At 34.0% G+C, this 18,199-nt stretch overlaps 1 protein-coding gene across 4 annotated transcripts in view; it reads right to left on the bottom strand.

Moving 5' to 3' along the window:
* IFT80 (intraflagellar transport 80) overlaps nucleotides 1-18,199 on the bottom strand; it is a 144,121-nt gene that overhangs the window by 48,040 nt on the left and 77,882 nt on the right. For all 4 annotated transcript variants that reach the window (XM_058556463.1, XM_058556466.1, XM_058556467.1 and 1 more), the window contains exons 7-10: nucleotides 15,161-15,340; nucleotides 11,567-11,685; nucleotides 7,434-7,508; nucleotides 4,193-4,356 (exon numbers count right to left, since the gene is read on the bottom strand). In XM_058556463.1, the coding sequence (XP_058412446.1) occupies nucleotides 4,193-4,356; nucleotides 7,434-7,508; nucleotides 11,567-11,685; nucleotides 15,161-15,340 (538 nt within the window). The remainder of the gene's footprint in view (nucleotides 1-4,192; nucleotides 4,357-7,433; nucleotides 7,509-11,566; nucleotides 11,686-15,160; nucleotides 15,341-18,199) is intronic.

The following is an 18,199-nucleotide window of genomic DNA, read 5'->3' on the forward strand; positions in this document are numbered from 1 at the left end:
CCTCACGTCCATTAGAATGGCTATAATCACCAAGACAAAAAACAACAAATGTTGGAGAGGATGTGGAGAAACAGGAACCCTCATACACAGCTGGTGGGAATTCAAACTGGTGCAGACTCTATGGAAAACGGTATGGACATTACTCAAAGAAGTAAAAACAGACATACCCTATGATCCAGCTATCCCATTACTGGGAATCTATCCAACGAACCTGAAATCAACAATCCAAAGAGGCTTATGCACCCCTATGTTCATTGCAGCATTATTCACTATAGCCAAGAAGTGGAAGCAACCTAAGTGTCCCTCGACTGATGATTGGATCAAGAAGATGTGGTATATATATACAATGGAATACTACCCAGCCATGAAAAAAGACAAAATGGTCCCATTTGCAAGAACATGGATAGGCCTGGAGGGTATTATGTTAAGCGAAATAAGCCAGAAAGAGAAAGACAAACACTGTATGATCACTCACTCATATGTGGAATATAAATCAACACATGGACATAGAAAAATGTATTGTGGTTACCAGGGGCAATGGGGGTAGGGGGTGGGTACAAGGGGTGAAGGGAGACATATATATGGTAATGGACAAACAAAAATGTACAACCCAAAATTTCACAATGTTATAAACTATTAAAACATCAATAAAAAAAATTTAAAAAAAAAGATTGTTGGTGGGGAGAGAGGGAGATTGTTGGAATGTTTTGGTGATTCTCTTTAAGTAATTTCCAAATTACTCCAGCCTGAGATTCATCCCCATGGAGTAATTTTATATGACTGAACGTACACATAGGATTACAAAACTGAAAAGACAGAAGTGGCACAGCTAGTCAGCAAAAAAATTGGATATTTATACAGATACTAAAAGTGCTAAAATACCTATAATATGATATTTAAAATCCAGAGGATCACACTTTTAGTATATTGATATTGATTATTAGCTATTAGTAAATCTTAGGATGTTAAGTTTGAGGTCACTGGCTATATTCACAGAGGAAATCCTGTCATAACAATAAGTTATGTTCTAAAATTGCTGAGAAAAATGAAAAAGAAAAAATCCTGTAACAGAATTTTTAAATTAGGTATAGAAACAAAAATTAGAAAATTTTAGTTTCACTTAGATAAAATGCTTTGGGCTTGGCTAAACCCAGTTATTTTCATAGTGATACAAACTAACATTTTTTTTTTTTTTTTTAATAAAAGCCTTCCACCCTTTCCTGACTGCACATATTACAAAGAGCTGGAGGTACAGGGATGACCTTGTCTACCTCTCCACAACTGTAAGTGGTCCTGATCTACGGGAGGCTGTACCTGTATTTTAGTGTTAGGATGTAACAGAAACTAGCAGAAAGAACAATTAAGGAGCTGGCAGCTGAAAGAGTTGCTTTTAAACATAAGCAACTGCTCTCTAACTTCTACTCCCCTAATACCCAGACATTTGTTTCAAATAATCACCCACACTAATATCATAGTTGATCTGTGCCAGGTGGATGGGGAGAAGAAGGAAGTCAAAAGCAGTACCTCTACTACTTAATCAAGCACCCAAAGAGCTATTCAAATCCATTTAACCTGTACTTATTGAGCACCTACTATAATATAGAGTACTGTGCTTGGTACAAGAATCCTGCCCATAAAGGAGCTCCCAATTAGGAAGGAATCACTGATTTCACACGTGGATGGTCCCCTTGAAAGGAAATTTTTCATATTAAAGGTTCCAGGTACTTCAATTGTGTTTTCTATTGTTAGCATATATCTCAATTTAGCCATCAATGAATACTAGTTTCTTTATAAAGGAACATAAGGAAAATATCTTCCCTCTCATTTTATATCAGTTCTACAATAATTTTATTTTAGTCCCTTTGATTTTTCTGTTTACAGCAAAATGGAATTATATGATTATCTTGTTCAACAATCAAAATTTACGTAAGTTAAACAGATAATTTATTGGCAGATAAATCCATATTTCTGAAAATGTTCCTAATTCTCTTTAGCTCTAAAATTCTATGAAATATCAAAGAATTAAAGAATAATGAAATATGTTTCAGATGTGAATTAACTATAGAAAAATTCAGAATAACGTATATTCAGTGGGAAGAATACATGCTTTATTATAGCTTCAATCTAAAATATGTGGTGTTGAATAATAAAAGTATAGACAACTTAGTGATCACTGGGATTTTCAAATTTAAGTTTATTGAAGACAAAAATCTGACTTCCAAATTATTAACAGTTACACAGCCATCTTAAATTTGCTATCTAGATACTATTTTATTTCATTCTCTTTTCCTATTTTTTAGCCAGAAAGGAAGTCCTTCAAAATCAAAACAGTTACCAAATGTCCTCTCTCAGAGAAGGCCTAAGGCATGAAGAGACAGCTCTATTTAGGAGAATTCTATTTCCTACCAGTATGAAAGGTGATGCCATCTGAAACTACTGAAAAGTGAGAAGTTGCACAGTGCTCCAGCTCCTGAATTAGGTCTTCCGTGGTGTGAACTAACAAAATTAACGGTCAGGTCATAGTTTTTTTTGTAACGTGTCACAGTAATGAACAATGTTTAGCAATATGTATTAACAGAGAAAAACAATGACTTCCTATTTTTCCACTAGGCTTTAAGGATAACTCCCTCTCACTCTCACCTCACTGGCTCCTCCTCCTCTTACTCACCTCTGAATATTGATGTGCTCAGTCTTTGGTCTTCTTCTCTGTCTATACTCCCTTCCTAGGGGATTCCATTCTTTGCCATGATACCACCTGTACACCAATGACTCCCAAATTTATATCTCTAGTCCCCCACTGTCTCCTGAGCCCTGGACTTGTTTATCCTATTATTTGCTCTCCATTCCTACTTGGACATCTAAAAAGTATTTAAACTTACCATGACCAAAATAGAACTCTTGGTTTGTGGACCTCCTCTAAACTTCCTCCCTCCCCTTCTTCCATCTCATTCATTCAGGATAAAAACATAGGACAATATGCTCGCCTCCTCTCTTTCTCTCATGCCAACATTCTTACCATGGCCAAGTCTTTACATGATCTGCCTCCTGCTTATCTCTCTGTCCTCTCCTACACTCTCTGCCTAGCTCAAATTGACCTAGTTCCATGGCCTTCCAGCAGTTTCTTTTACATGTCTATCATTCCCACTTCAGAAGCCTTGCACTTCCTTGTCCTATAGTCATTCCCCTGCCCCACCTCCAGAATTCTCTATTCCCTCACCCAGGTTTAACGTTCTTCACAGCATATATCATTAGCCAACTACTTATTATATATTTGTTTATTTGTCTGCCTTATTCACTATGTTTTGTTTTTACTTATTTATTTATTTATTTCCCCCAAAGCCCCAGTAGATAGTTGTATGTCATAGTTGCACATCCTTCTAGTTGCTGTACGTGGGACGCGGCCTCAGCATGGCCAGAGAAGCGGTGCGTCGGTGTGCGCCGGGGATCCGAACCCTGGCCGCCAGCATCGGAGCGTGCGCACTTAACCGCTAAGCCACGGGGCCCGCCCGCCTTATTCACTATTGTATCCTCAACTTCTAGAAAAGTACTTGGCATGTAGTAAGTACTCAATAATATATGTTGTTAAAATGTTGTTGTGATATAGCCATACCTTAATAAAAAGGTTTCACTGTACAATGGAATTCCAAAACACCTGACATACTTATATTTATTTATAAATAGTAAGGTGGTCTAGATTTTTATATGAAAATTTAAAATTATTCATAACTTTATTCTACTTCATTAATCACAAATATATATGAACATACAAATATTTATATAAATATATACAAGCAAAACAAATAGTACAATGAAGCACAATATTTACTGTTAGCAAAAGAGGAAAAAAAAGAATATTAAAAAAGATCAATAAACTTAAAAAACTAAAATACATTTTTAGGACTCACAACCTTGAATTCAAACTCTCTACCAACAGCTACTGAATATATAAAGATTTATTCCTTACCACTAAGCTTTGATGTTGTGATATCTAATTATTCCATCAATTGGGTATAATATGACAACTTTAGTTCCTTAATTAATTCATGCTTAGGACAAATTAGGAGGCTCTTAATTGTTTCATATAAAGTTAACGCATTAATAGATGAGGAAACGAAAGTTAATTTATGAAAATTTTACAGTGTTAACAAATTTCATGGAAATGTGACATGGAAAATTATAAAAATGCACTTACTTTTTTCATCAGCTTTGTCTTTTATTGCTATGGTATCATTACTCAAAGAGACAGTCTGTGCATTCAGAATATCTGTTCTCATTCCAGGAAATTTTGGAGAAGAAATGAAGCGCCCTTCATAAGAATATAAATAAATACCACCACCATCTACAAGAAGAAAATGTCTAAAAAATAAAGAATAAAAATATATTCTCAAATAGTTTACCATATTTTCATTTTTATGTTAGAGAATTTTATCCTTTATCCATATACAAAGAATGAAACATAAAACAACCGGAAAAGTCAACACTGGTTGTTTTGGTTTGTTTTCTAGGTTTTTGTTTTGTGGTGGAGGTAGGAGAAGAAAAATGAAGATGTCCATAATAACGAGCCTGTATACTAAAACTTTGACTCCTTTTATACTATACTTGCAATTCATTTCCTTTCCTAAAGAAGCATCTCTATACAAAGGCAATAAAAGAAATCTTATAATTTACAATTTGGTGATTTTAATGCCAGATACTATTTGTTTCATGAAACAGTATTAATATATATTTCACAATTAAAGATTATGCTAAAGATAATTAAAGATTAAATACTGGTCAAAGTCTAAAACAGTGAAAATGATTCAAAAATTAACATCAGGACCAGCATTTAGTAAGATAAGATGCCTTGATTTTAAAATAATATGGTAACTATCAGTAAATGTATTCATATCTAAAAACACATTTCTTTACAGCAGGGACTCAGGTTCATTTGCTGTGTTGACAGCTATATTAAAGGCATAGGGTTCTGTACAGTCAATTTCTTATTAAGTCAAAATGTAAATATTTTATGGCTGTTATTTTTTCCTTTGAAAATTTATGAACATTGCAAAAAACAATTCAAACAATACAGAGAAAGCAAAAGATCTCTTGCAATCCCACCTCCATAGAGATGACTTATGGCAAAGTATGGATACACTGTAACTCTTATGGCAAAGTATGGATATACTGTAACTTTACTTAATTAACTCATTCCTGATGGACATTTATTTTAAATTATTCACTGTTTTAAAGAACGTCTAGAGTGTATACACATCTCTGTATGTCTACCTTATTTCCTTAATATAACTTTTAGAAATGCAATAATTGGATCAAAGGGCATATACTTTAAAAATTTTAATAGATATTGTTAAACTGCCCTTTGAAAGGTTGTAATGATTTACACTCATTACTGCTATATTGGAGCGCATGGTTCCTCAATCCTCATTCCTCATATTATTACTTTTTAAAATCTTATGTTCAAGGTTTTAATATCCTTGATTCAGAACTACTTTTTGATTCACGAAGTGCTAATTGCTCTTTCTTGCTATGGAAACAAATAGGAAATAAACACTAAAACCATTGAAAAGTTAGTATATAACAAATACCAAATATATACACTTTAATTAAATTGATACTTGAGTATTGGTGTGTAGTTTGTTTAACTGAAGGGTCTGGCCCTTACACATTAGTGTATGAAAACAGTATTTGCTCATGTTGATTAAGTGACACATCATATTAGTATATATTCTTTGTCTCAGTACTAAAAGTATTTTCTCTTCTAAACAAAACAGTATAGCTTTTAACCTCCTTGTGAGTGAACACCGTGTTTCAAGGGGCAATCATTTCTGTATGTACTAAGACCAGCAATAGGTAGTAAGTAAAATATTCTTTAAATACCTAATCATTTATGCCATTAACATATGCCTGTACTAACAGCATATTCAATAACTATATTTATAAATAATGTGTAAATAAATTTATTTGGAACTGTTTGAATAAGAAGAATGTCAGAAATACGTTTTTGTGGATAGCTGACATCTACTGTTTAAGTAGCAAAGATGTCTTTTTGTTTTAAAAATTTATGATATAACTAAATAAATAAATCATATTTCAACTTCATTAAACCGATTATACAAAATTTGACACAATTTTTTTCTTAATCACTCAAGGTCAAGGAGTATGATGCTCATACTCTTCAGTAACTGTTTAACTGATCGCTTTGATACTCATGAGAATCTGTTGGTACATCAGAATAATCATGCTCCTGGGCTACACAGTCCTGTGCTTTCAGTTTTCTCTGTGCTCCCTTGCCAAGCAGTCACTTTTCTCCCTGTCGTTGTGCCAGCGTCTAACAGCCCACCAGCATTCCTCTTCTGGTTTGCTATTTATAAAAGGCTGTGGGCTAGAAAATCTTATCATAACACTGTTAACAGCTGCCTAGGTGGTGAGTAAAGGGATGAAGAATAAAGTACATGGTTTTAGTGCAAAGATTTCATGGCTAGATAGTTTAGGTAATTGTTGATTATATTCTTATACTTTATTCCAGGTTTCATTGGGTTGCAGCTTTCAAAGTCTGACCTCTGATTCAGTAGGCTATCACTGTATTTGATAAATTGCTTGTTTTCAGGGAAAAGTATGGGTTCCTGAGTAACAGCTATTCCTACTTTACTCCAGTTAATTGTCCTGGAGTTTCTTAGTCCTGTATACACTGAAAGTCTTGGTAGAGAATATTATTTTTCCAACTTCAGGTCACAGCCTAGTAGTGGCTCATAATATCAATGAGTTTCAACCAATATTTAAAAACAAAAACAAAAACAGAACAGAATAAAAATATGGGACCATGAGGTCAAAACTACTTCACAGTAATTTGCCTGTTTCACTTTCATCCTCTCATTTCATTAGTCTGATGTTTACTGGTAATAAGTTTATTCTCATCGTTTTTAATAAATTAATACCTTTTAAATTTCTCAATTTTAACTTCTATTATAGTAAATGCTGATAAATATAACCCACATATAACCCTCAAGAAAGATGAGGAAGAGGGACCTGGTCACCCACTTCTGAAAAAATTGGCCATGTAAACTCTATGAATAGCAGTGGAGCATCGTCTGATGTAGTGCCGGAAGGCGAGGATGGCACAAAAAGACCGGGCAGCACTCTGCTCTGCTGTCCACAGGCTCGCTAGGAGTTGGAATCAACTCAATGTCACGCACAGCAACAATAACCCTCAACAACTTTTTAAGAATGTAAAGAAATTCTGAGACTAAAAAGTTTCAGAACCACTTATCTAAGAGCTTATTCTCTTACTTTTTTCTTTAAAAATAAATAGTAGAAACTGTTTGATTCCAAATGACTAATGTACCATTCTGTAAACAGGCATGCTTTAAAGAGTGCCTTACCGCAATTTGAAATATTTTAACCCCAAATTCAATAGTCAAACATGATAAACAAATTACCTTTCTGCCTGCAGAATTAAACTAACAGTTCCTTCTTTGAGATCAAATATAAGTGGTGTATTCCAGTTCTTCGTACTAAAAGACAAGTAAAATGGAAATTTATTAACATTTAAAATGCCAAATACTTTTTAATAAGTAGATAGATACTCATTTTAAACAGTGTCTTCAGTTTTACAGTAACTTTGTACATATTTCTATTACAGCACTTGGCAGATTGTTCTGAAATTATTCACTTACATGTCTGTATTCCTGACTAGAAAGCAGACCATGTCCCCAGCACTTAGCACATAGTAAGCATTCAATAAATGTTTATTCTAGGTATCACAATATGTGAATTGAGAAATGCTAAGTTCAAGTTCGGTCATTTATTATATCTATGATTTGGGCAAGTCATCTAATGTTTCCCATGTGAAAAGTAGTAGCAGCATGGCATCGTGAAAACAGGATGGGTTTTGGCTAGACAGATCAGGATTAGAAATCTGGTTTCACCACCTGTCAGCCATATGATCTTAAAAAGTTTAAACTCCTAAGCATCAGTTTCCTTACTTGTAAAATGGAGATAATGACAACGTACCTAAAGCGTCTAGCTAACTGCCTGTTACATAGCAGATATTCAACAAACAGAAACTATAATAACAATAACATGATGAACATGATTATTTTTCCTACAGGTCTCCCAGTGTTACTGTTGGGTTGAATGAAGATTTCTGTGAAACATTCTGTAAACTGTAAAATACAATACAAATGTAAGCTATGACCATGCTTATTGAATTAATGGATGAATAAATGAACAAACACCTCCTTTGGTTTTTATAGTATAGTGATTCAAAGACAGGGATGGGTGGAGAGAAAATTTACAAACTGAAAAACCCATCCTCAAATAATCAAAGTTATTTTACAGTTTAAAATATGTTTTATTACTCCTATGTATTCTGAATTTCTCTCAATTACTTTCATAGAACCAATTCTTTAAATCAGATTAAATCTCCTATTCAGAAAGATGGGGGAGGTGGCAGCTTGCAGTAAATAGGCACACTGGCGGGAAATTAATCTTGGCTAATGCAGAGTCTGATACCCATTTCAACAAGTAAATGCATGCATGAAGCAAAACAATGAATAAATTGCTATTACTAATTAGTAAGTCTGGGGTTCACAGGTATGATAAAGATATGTGCTTTTGTACTTCAGAAAAAATATCACAGCATGCTTCACTTATGCATTCATTAGAATTAACCTTCATTCTTTGTCAAGAGAGCTGATAAGAACAGTGATTGCAAGGTTTTTTAAATGTCTCCTTAAAAAATATCTGAAATTTCTGACAACTGAGATACACACACACACACACACACACACACACACACACACACACGCCACGGGAATATAAACTCCCTAAACCACAATGTTGAATAGAACAAGAGTATTTTCTATACAATTATTTGAAAAATCAAGTGAAAATTTAACACAGAATACTTATATATTATTTCCTTTTTCTGGAACTTCTTTTCATGTAAACCAGCATATTGCTTGCATGTTTTTTTTTTAATTATACTTTTATTATTTTATTATAACAAACAGAAACTATAATAACAATAAATGCCCTTTTTATTATAAAAGGGGCAACAGTTATTAAATCCCAGATCTTCCCTTAGTAAAGAAGTAATTTGACCTAGGGCGAGTTACTTACTTTCTGTGTCCTTTAGTTTCTTTACCTTGTAAAATGGGAATACTACTACTACTACTCAATACACAGGGTAAATTAGATCATGAACATAAATGATAGTATAATAGCGCTCAATAAATGATAGCTAGCATTACCTAAAACACTAGTAGGTTTTTTCATTTAATGAAATAGATTTTGGTGGTGATATGTCTCAGCATTACTGCTGCCTGGTATTTCACTTTAATAAATATTTTGTACCTTAAGAAATATCTTGACAACAAGAGAGGAGACAAGGTTAAGTTAGAAAAGAAGAAAATCAATCTTATATCTTGCCACATATTAACTGGTATGGGAAAGTAGAGTGGCAAAAAAAAATTAACAGCTACTAAACTTTTGGTAAATATTTTAACAAGCAACCTCTCTAATACAAGTAACACATAATGATACTAATCCTACAGGTTCAAACATTATGCCCTTGCCACTAAAACTAGTAGAATAAATCCCTCATGTATGGCAATTAAGAGCCCTAAAGTAAAGAGATCTTCTCTATCTTCCTCAAACCCCTGAAAATTAATTATTCAAATACCTATGTGCACTAAGTGGTTGTGAGATTTCCTCACATTCTATAATCTCTTCCTTATAGCTCAACTGTTTAACTTGATATCTTTCTGGAATCTTCCCAAAGTCTTACTGTTACTCCTTCTCTTTCGTGTAAGAAAAAAAATTTAACATAAAATTGAGCTGCTTGTGTCTTTATCCCTCTCTCCTGTACTTCTCCCATGTCGTTCCTCCAGGTGTGGCTGTTATCCTGAGTCGCAGATTCTGATTAGTAGCAAATTTACACACAGTGAGTGAGAATTTTTAATATATAATTGTAGCAATTGTCATTGTTAATTAAATTGTATACCTTTGTGTTATGTATTACCGGGCTTTAGGATACCAAAACAACACTACACTTTACGTTTTTCAATTCATTTATTCACCCAAAAATATTTATTTATTAAGTGCCTACTATACATTGGGCAGTGTGCTAGGTACTGGGCATATAGTGGTGAATAAGATACATATAATCTATATGCTTGATTTTATAGTCAATGATTAAACTATAACCACATAATGTTATAAATACAAGCATAAAGTGTAAAAAAAATCCTTAACTATTCACAACTCTTTTTCTTTTGTTTTTCCCCAAAGCCCCAGTGCATAGTTGTGTATTCTAATTGTAGGTTTTGCTAGCTCTTCTCTGTGGGACGCTGCCTCAGCATGGCTTGATGAGCGGCAAGTAGGTCCATGCCTAGGAGCAGAACCAGTGAACCCTGGGCTGCCAAAGAAGAGTGCGTGAATTTAACCGCTATGCCCCTGGGTCGTCCCCCTGTTCACAACTCTTGACAGTGTCATAGTGGTTACTTGAGTTTTTTGGATAGTGGAGAAGTCAACTAGTGGCATGCTACAGCCAGCTTGTACCAATTGTTATATATTCAGGAATTTTGCAAGGCAACTGTAAAGTAAAGCTATTATTTAAAATTAAATTATATGAACTTATAATTAAGCAAGTTACATTCAAAACAAAACTAATAAATACTCAAAATTTATCACTTCCAGATTATTTTATTACATTTTACTATTATCTATGCACTTGAGATTATTTAAATCTATACAATATCTATATTGTATCTATATGGCAATTCCATATAATGGTTTGCTACTGTGCATCTCTTCTCAGTTCTGCTCTCAGTGACATCATGTTGGTAGCTTGAAATCAGCCATGGTAGAAGTATTTACATCATAGAACTCAGCAAACACGGCAAATCAGGTTGGTTTGTTTCCAGAAAGCCAGTTCAACATTTACTAGCACACACCAAGTTATGCTTTGAAAAATACCAAGTACGTTTTTAAAGTTTTAGGTTCAAGTTTCTTGGATGTTATTGAATCATTCCCTGCTTTCTAATATAAAATATACTGAATACATTTTCTTTTGTTTTTTCTGGACAACTCTGGATTATCAACATGAACATCCATGATTACCTGGGCTATGATATTAAGCCCAAATATCTCCTTGTGTCCTTACTGAATATCTTTCAGCCTGTTGTCAGGCGGTTAGCTGTCCCCTCTTCCAGTGGTTAGGTGATTCCCTTTCCCATCATTTATCAGCTGCTCCTAATCTTCTCTGGGCTTTGAAATCAAATTATACTAAATTCCCTAGAACAGTGAGTAAAGTAAGAATAAACACTATATCAGAGAAGATACTTTCTATTATAAAAGTGATTATTAACCCTTGATGCACAAACTTTATTAGATCTATTTTCACTGCTCCTAGCTCACTTTTTATCACTTCTTGACTGAGAGTAAGTTCAGGATAGCTGAGGTTTTGAGAAAGTTAAGTTTAAACCAAATCATGTTGATGTGAAAGCTTGAAAATAAATTCCTCATCACAGACAAAACTCTGGATTTTTAAGAAATGCAAGATGCTTACGAGAACACATAGCATTGAAGAGACGTTGAAACAACTAAGTGTGCATAGTTCAAAGATGCTTTAATGACTCTGTCACGGAATTCCAGTAAATCCACTGCATCATTAAGAACATTACGAACCTAAACAAAGAAAAATGACATAGCAACAAACAACATTAAAATACATCAAACTTTTAATCAGATGTTAGCACACAAAAAAATTCAATGCACTCTTGATTACCTAACCACATAAAAAGAAAAATTCAATAGGAACCAGGCATAAGATGACATATTTGGGTATAAAAATCAACCAACAATAGTATAGACATAGAAAATGTCTTAGAAATAAGTAGAAAAAGACCTATAGAGATGTCTAACCTGAAAGCCAGTCTGAATGGTGTAGCAATGGAGCAATAAGGTGAAAAATGCTATAACACTGAGACATAGTCAAAGGAGTATGACAGAGTTAGAAAGAGACTATATGATTTCTGCCCAAAACAATATCTATTTTTAGGGTTAGGTTTTACTTTAAAATTTAAATTCTATAAAAAGACATATAATAACTTTAAAAATCTAAAGTGGAGGGGCCGGCCTGGTGGCGCAAGCGGTTAAGTGCGCGCGCTCCGCTGCGGCGGCCCGGGGTTCGCTGGTTCCGATCCCGGGCGTGCACAGACACACCGCTTGTTAAGCCACGCTGTGGCGGTGTCCCATATAAAGTAGAGGAAGATGGGCATGGATGTTAGCCCAGGGCCAGTCTTCCTCAGCATAAAAAGAGGAGGATTGGCACTGGATGTTAGCACAGGGCTGGTCCTCCTCACAAAAAAAAAAAAATCAAAAGTGGAGTAGGAGGTATTAGTAAAGAAACCAACTGCATTGTGAAGAAGCCAAGCTGCACAGAGGGCAGAAAGCATTTCCATATGTAAAAACACACAGATAATATACAAGACGGCTAAAGCATCAACTAACAAATGGAGATTGGTCTAAAAATAGTCAAATTTGCTATAAGAGTTTGTAACAGAATAAAGGTCCCAAGGATTTTAACACTTGGCAGTATCAGCCAAAAATCTTCAAGTTGATAGACAATCTGCAATAAATTAAGAAAAATGTTGGGCAAGTTAAAGTTATCTAATCTCTGGTCAATACTAGAATGGGTAAAACACTATAGTAAGAGGTGAAAAATAGAGAAAAAGAGATTAATTGTATGTAGAAGTAAATATTTCTTTAAATTCTCCTCAAAATGTTATCGTCTTTCTAAATATAATGTGACAATTATAGTCTTAATGAAGAATGAAAAGGTATGGAAAAAAAGATAGGAAGATAAAATCAAACTTCTTATAAGTACTCCTTCTAAGTACTTACACCTATAAGGAATATTATATTTTATTATCTGCTCCTCAACTCTCATCCTCACCAAACTATTATCAATCATCATGACAAGTGATAGCAAAATTACATATACATGTATATCCTTGACCCAGTGATCTCACTTCTTCAATTCTATTCCAAAGATAAGCAAGCAAAACTATGAAATACACACAAGGCTACATATAGCACTCTTGGTAATAGCAAAAGACTGGAAATAGCCCAAACATCTATCAATAGGGAATAGGTTGAACAAACTATGGTACATTCACAAAGTGGGGAATACTACACAGCTATAAAAAGGAATGAGGAAGATCTATGGAGTGATCTCCAAGACACATTTTAAAGCAAAAAATGCGAGATGCAAAACAGTGTGTATAGTATGATACCTTTTATCTAAAAAAGGGGAAGATATATGGATTTGTTTACATTAAAAAAACAAAACGAGAAATCGAAAACAGTATTAACATGTTATTAGAATATTGATATTGTTATTTTTCAGCTATATTTTAGGATATATATGTATATAGGACCATTAATGTCTCTAGGAACCAAAATTTTCTTATAAAAGAAAAGAGCTGCAAGTAAAAAATCAAGAGAAAACTCTGTAGTCTTAAATTTGAATTTGAAACCTCATGAATTTGAAACACTCATGACATATTTTTACTTGTCAAAAATACATTTTATCCAGAAGTAATGATCAAACCAGCAGCAATGTGCACACCTAACACCTGGATCACGGTCCCTTAAATAACATTTCTCTCCGAAAGGAAAAAGGTGTTCTTGGAAAAATGGCTGATTCCAAGTCTGGGACAGGAAATATATAAGAGGAGCCTAGACCATCTTGTCAGAAATGCAAACAAGCTATTGAAATCATCTCAAAAGAACACAGGAGTCAACTGGCCAAAGATAGGACCACTTGAGCCTTAAAGAGAATAATGACTGCAATGGATTGAAAAACATCAAAATGTGAAAAACTACAAGTTTATAATGATAGCATCAACAAAAACAACAAAAAAGAAACCCACTGGGCATGCTAGGAAATCATCTCATTATTTGAAAACTGGTAAATAAAGGAAAATAATTCAGAACTTGTCTCACCTTAGAGTAACCAAATAGTTGATGATGCAGGTGAGGACTTAAATCGGCATGATAAACTTGCCCATTGTTAACTATGCTGTTTAGGCAATATGCTATCTGACTCCCACTAGGTTCCTATAGATGACGTCTCCCTGGATCCTGGATTATAATGTACCTAGTTATTCTGAATCTAGTGACCATATTATTTAAATTAAAAAATCTGGATACTTAGGCTAAAGAATATCTGAATAGACCCGTCCAAGAAATCACAAGATATATGCTTCCAAATTTTTATAGTAATTATAATAACCTGAATTCTGAATATCGAAGATAGAGGCAACTGATACAGACAAGGAGAAAAAGAAGAAAAGGGTATAGGCTTTGGCAGAGGGTTTGCCATCGGCATACTGTTTCTGGCCTCCTCCTCTTACCTTTTGTCAACTAACTTTTAAAATATTTGTTGAAAGCTTATTATATGCAAGGCACTGGGCTAGGCCCTATAGGCGAGATAAAGAAGAGTGAAATATAGTACAGTGCGCTTAAGAAGCTTACAGTTGAATAAATAACCCCTCCCACTGATGTTCTCTGACTTGTAAAACATTGCCCCCCACACCTCCCATTGCCACATCCCAATCTTCCTGTCTTAATCTACAAAGTATTTCACTCCAGAAGTACCTGTTTTTCTTCCTAACTCCCAATAAGATCTTCCTACCATTTTCCCACTTTGGCTTAGCTTACGTAATTCTCAAAAGGAAAAAAAAAATTTTAATCACATTAAATAAACTCATACAATTATAAATAAATAAGATAATGTAACCCTGACAGTGACTAGCAGGTTAGGCCTGTGTTGGAGTCTGCTCCAGGATTTAAATCTAACATGTCATAGCTTCTCCCCTCCTTCCTCAGCTGAATCCACATATTCCCTAAATGCTTCAAGTTTTACTATTCCTGCCTCAACCCATAACTGTAGTAGCTGTGGGAACTCAGGTTCTATATCAGGGAAAGGGTCTTATCTTATGTCATGAAAAAGTCACTAATGGTATAGTTAAAATATTTCTTATATGACTGAATTTTTATAAACTTGATTTAAATATAATGAAGATAATTCCATATTCTGTATAGTGAACTAATGTGAAAAGAGGCAGGTTTAATCAACCACGGAACATAATCATACCTGCATGGTCCTTCTTTTAGTTAATGTTACTTGAAAATTTTTCCACTCCCAACGTTGCTCCACCACATGTGCAAAAACAACATGTCCATTTCCGCAGGCTCCAGCGACCTGAGTGCCATCAGTTGACCACGCAATATTAAAGATGCTGCCAGTGTTGGGCTTTTCTAACGCATATGACCACTAGGGAAGAAACAACAAAAGAAAAATCGATTTATTAAAAAAAAAATTTAAGGAAGTTTAAAATTGAGTGTACATTAACATATTAAGATAACTTTTAAAAGAACGTGTCTTTACTCTAGAATTATTAAGAGTATTTTTCTTAATAAAATTATAGTGTACTGAACGGAAGACTTAGATGTAATTTTTAAAGTAGACAGTAGAATAACATGATACAAGTGTATGAAATCTCTCAAGAACTACAAAACAGCCACACCATTTCGATTCACATTACTACTTTTAAGTAATAATACTGAATGGGTAAATAAAATACAAAGATTCTGTAGAAAAAACAAAGACATCTTCCTCTTAATTCTTAAGCATCTCTACAGTCTTTACATCTAAAAATTTGATTACAGTATTTCAATAATGTCACTACAAACTGAAACTGAACACACAATGTAACTGAAACATCTCTGATATACACCGTAAATCATGAAAGTATAAGTAAATGGATCTTTTTTTTTTTCATAGTGCAGTAAGTATAACTTCTTCTAGAATCCATCTGTTTGAGAAAGTTATCTAGAGATATCAATAAGCATCAACTGGGACAAAAGAGATTCTTGTGTGTATGTGTGTGGATAAGACAGTAAGAAAAAAACCAAACTTTCTGAAAGATGGTATTACATGTATTTTCTTTCATTTTTCAGATGTAACATATGTATTTGCCAGAAGGATGATTTATTTATTTTACTAAATGTGTATACATTCTCTTTCCATTCTTCCAACCTACAGCCTATAGTCAAATTAAGTCTTGATTTTTTTCTTGTTGATTGTTTTGTTGCTCTTGGGTGGGTATTTAGCTTTGTTCTACATCATCATCATCATCATTATTATTATTATTGTTTTTGGTGAGGAAGATTGGCCCTGAGCGAACATCTGTTGCCAATCTTCCTCTTTTTGCTTGAGGAAGATTGGCCCTGAGGTAACCTCTGTGCCAATCTTCCTCTATTTTGTATGTGGGATGCGGCCACATCATGGCTTGATGAGCGGTGTGTAGGTCTGTGCCTGGGATCAGAACCCACAAACTCTGGGCCACTGAAGCAAAGCACACAAACTTAACCACTAAACCAGTGGGCTGGCCCCACTACATTATTATTTTTTTAAAAAATATTCAGTATTAGCTGTGGGATTATTGACAAAAAATTTGGAAAAAATGTAGAAAGCATTCACTAATTGACACTACTATAAAACAAGACTTTAAATTCCCAATAAAAGTTCATATATACCATAAAAATGCTAAAGGGCTCTTCCACTCACTGACACTTTTTTTCAACCTCCTCCCACTCCCCTTCAAACCTCTAACTGTTGCTTAAGTAACAGGCCCTATAATAAAGTTATCAAACAGGAGGTAATGAACAAACTATAAGCTTTGCTTCATCACCAGCATGAAAAAATATTAGAAACCTCATTTTCTGAAATTAAGAAGAAAAAGTTCAAAACAGGAATATATAACCAGTAACATATAACATATACATTATATATAATATAACACTTGAGGTCATCTTTTGAAAAATAAGTATAAAAGACTAGGAACTTCAAGGATATAAATAATCTGCTTCTGGCAATAAAATGAAATTAACTCACTTGTGTTTGACAAACAGGAATTATGAAATACTACATGACCACTATTTTACATACAGATTAAAAGTGGCTGGTATAGACAAATGAGACTCTATTTGTTAATATATAATACTTAATGGCTTGGACCAGGCTTATGGCAAATCTCTTTCATTCTAAATCTAGTCTACTCTCATGGTGTAGATGAAATAGAGATCTTATTTTAAATTGTATTTTAAAACCATAGATTCATATTTTAAAACTGTTTACTTGAAAGCGTGATTTGAAAATACCCAAAGAACCAAATCAGCCAGAAAGAAACATCTTACCAAAATTAAACATCGAAATATTTATCTAAGAACTCACGGATGCCTGATCCTAACCAAGAAGAGAAAATGTTAAGAAATGTTTAGATAATATTATCATCATTCTATATTCCTCTGATTTCTTTCACAGTCCACATGAACCAACAAAAATAAAATCTGTAACATGCAACTTATTTCCTAAAACCAAATTTCAAAGAATATAACAGTATTCTGATGCCCAAGTTATATTAAATTCCTACATTTTTTTAAACTAAAAAGTGATTTCTCTCTCTTTTAGATTACTCTAGTAATAAAAAAATACAAGCACAAGCAAATCATCAGAGAATGGGTGTTTAAGTTACTAAATTTGGGGAGACAGGGTTATATTTTGTCCAATCAGTAAATTTAATAATTTTTATTGGTAAGTCAAAAAGATCTACTTATCATTTGTGCTTTTAAAGAGACTTTTAACACTCTAAGTCTCTTCTCTTTCCCAGATATGCCATGGAATTCACATTTGCATTTCTAACCTCTAGAAAGAAATGAGGCAGCCTCCCGGGATGTAATTTAGGAGTACTAACAGTAAGAATCCTCCTGAAGATAAATTTTTAAATATCCCTCTCACTTATGCTTATCTCTTTCTTTAACCAAACTATCCCTTACTTTAGGATAGTCTTACTCAAAATGTGCTCAGGCCAGCAGCATCTATATCCCCTGTGATCTCATTGGAAACGCAAATTAATGGGCCCCAGCCCATCCTATTGAATCTGACCCTCCAGGGGATGAGGACCAGAAAACTTTTAATGAGCTGTTCCAGAGATTCTTGAGCACTGTCAAGTTAGGACACTGGTTCTCAACTCAGGTTGCATATTAGAATCATCTGGGAAGATTTAAAAAAATATCAAAATCCAGGAATCCAACTAATTAAATCCAGAATTCTTGGGGTGAGGTCTGGTTA

This window comes from Diceros bicornis, chromosome 15, assembly GCF_020826845.1.
Source record: "Diceros bicornis minor isolate mBicDic1 chromosome 15, mDicBic1.mat.cur, whole genome shotgun sequence".
Classification (NCBI taxonomy): Eukaryota; Metazoa; Chordata; class Mammalia; order Perissodactyla; family Rhinocerotidae; genus Diceros; species Diceros bicornis.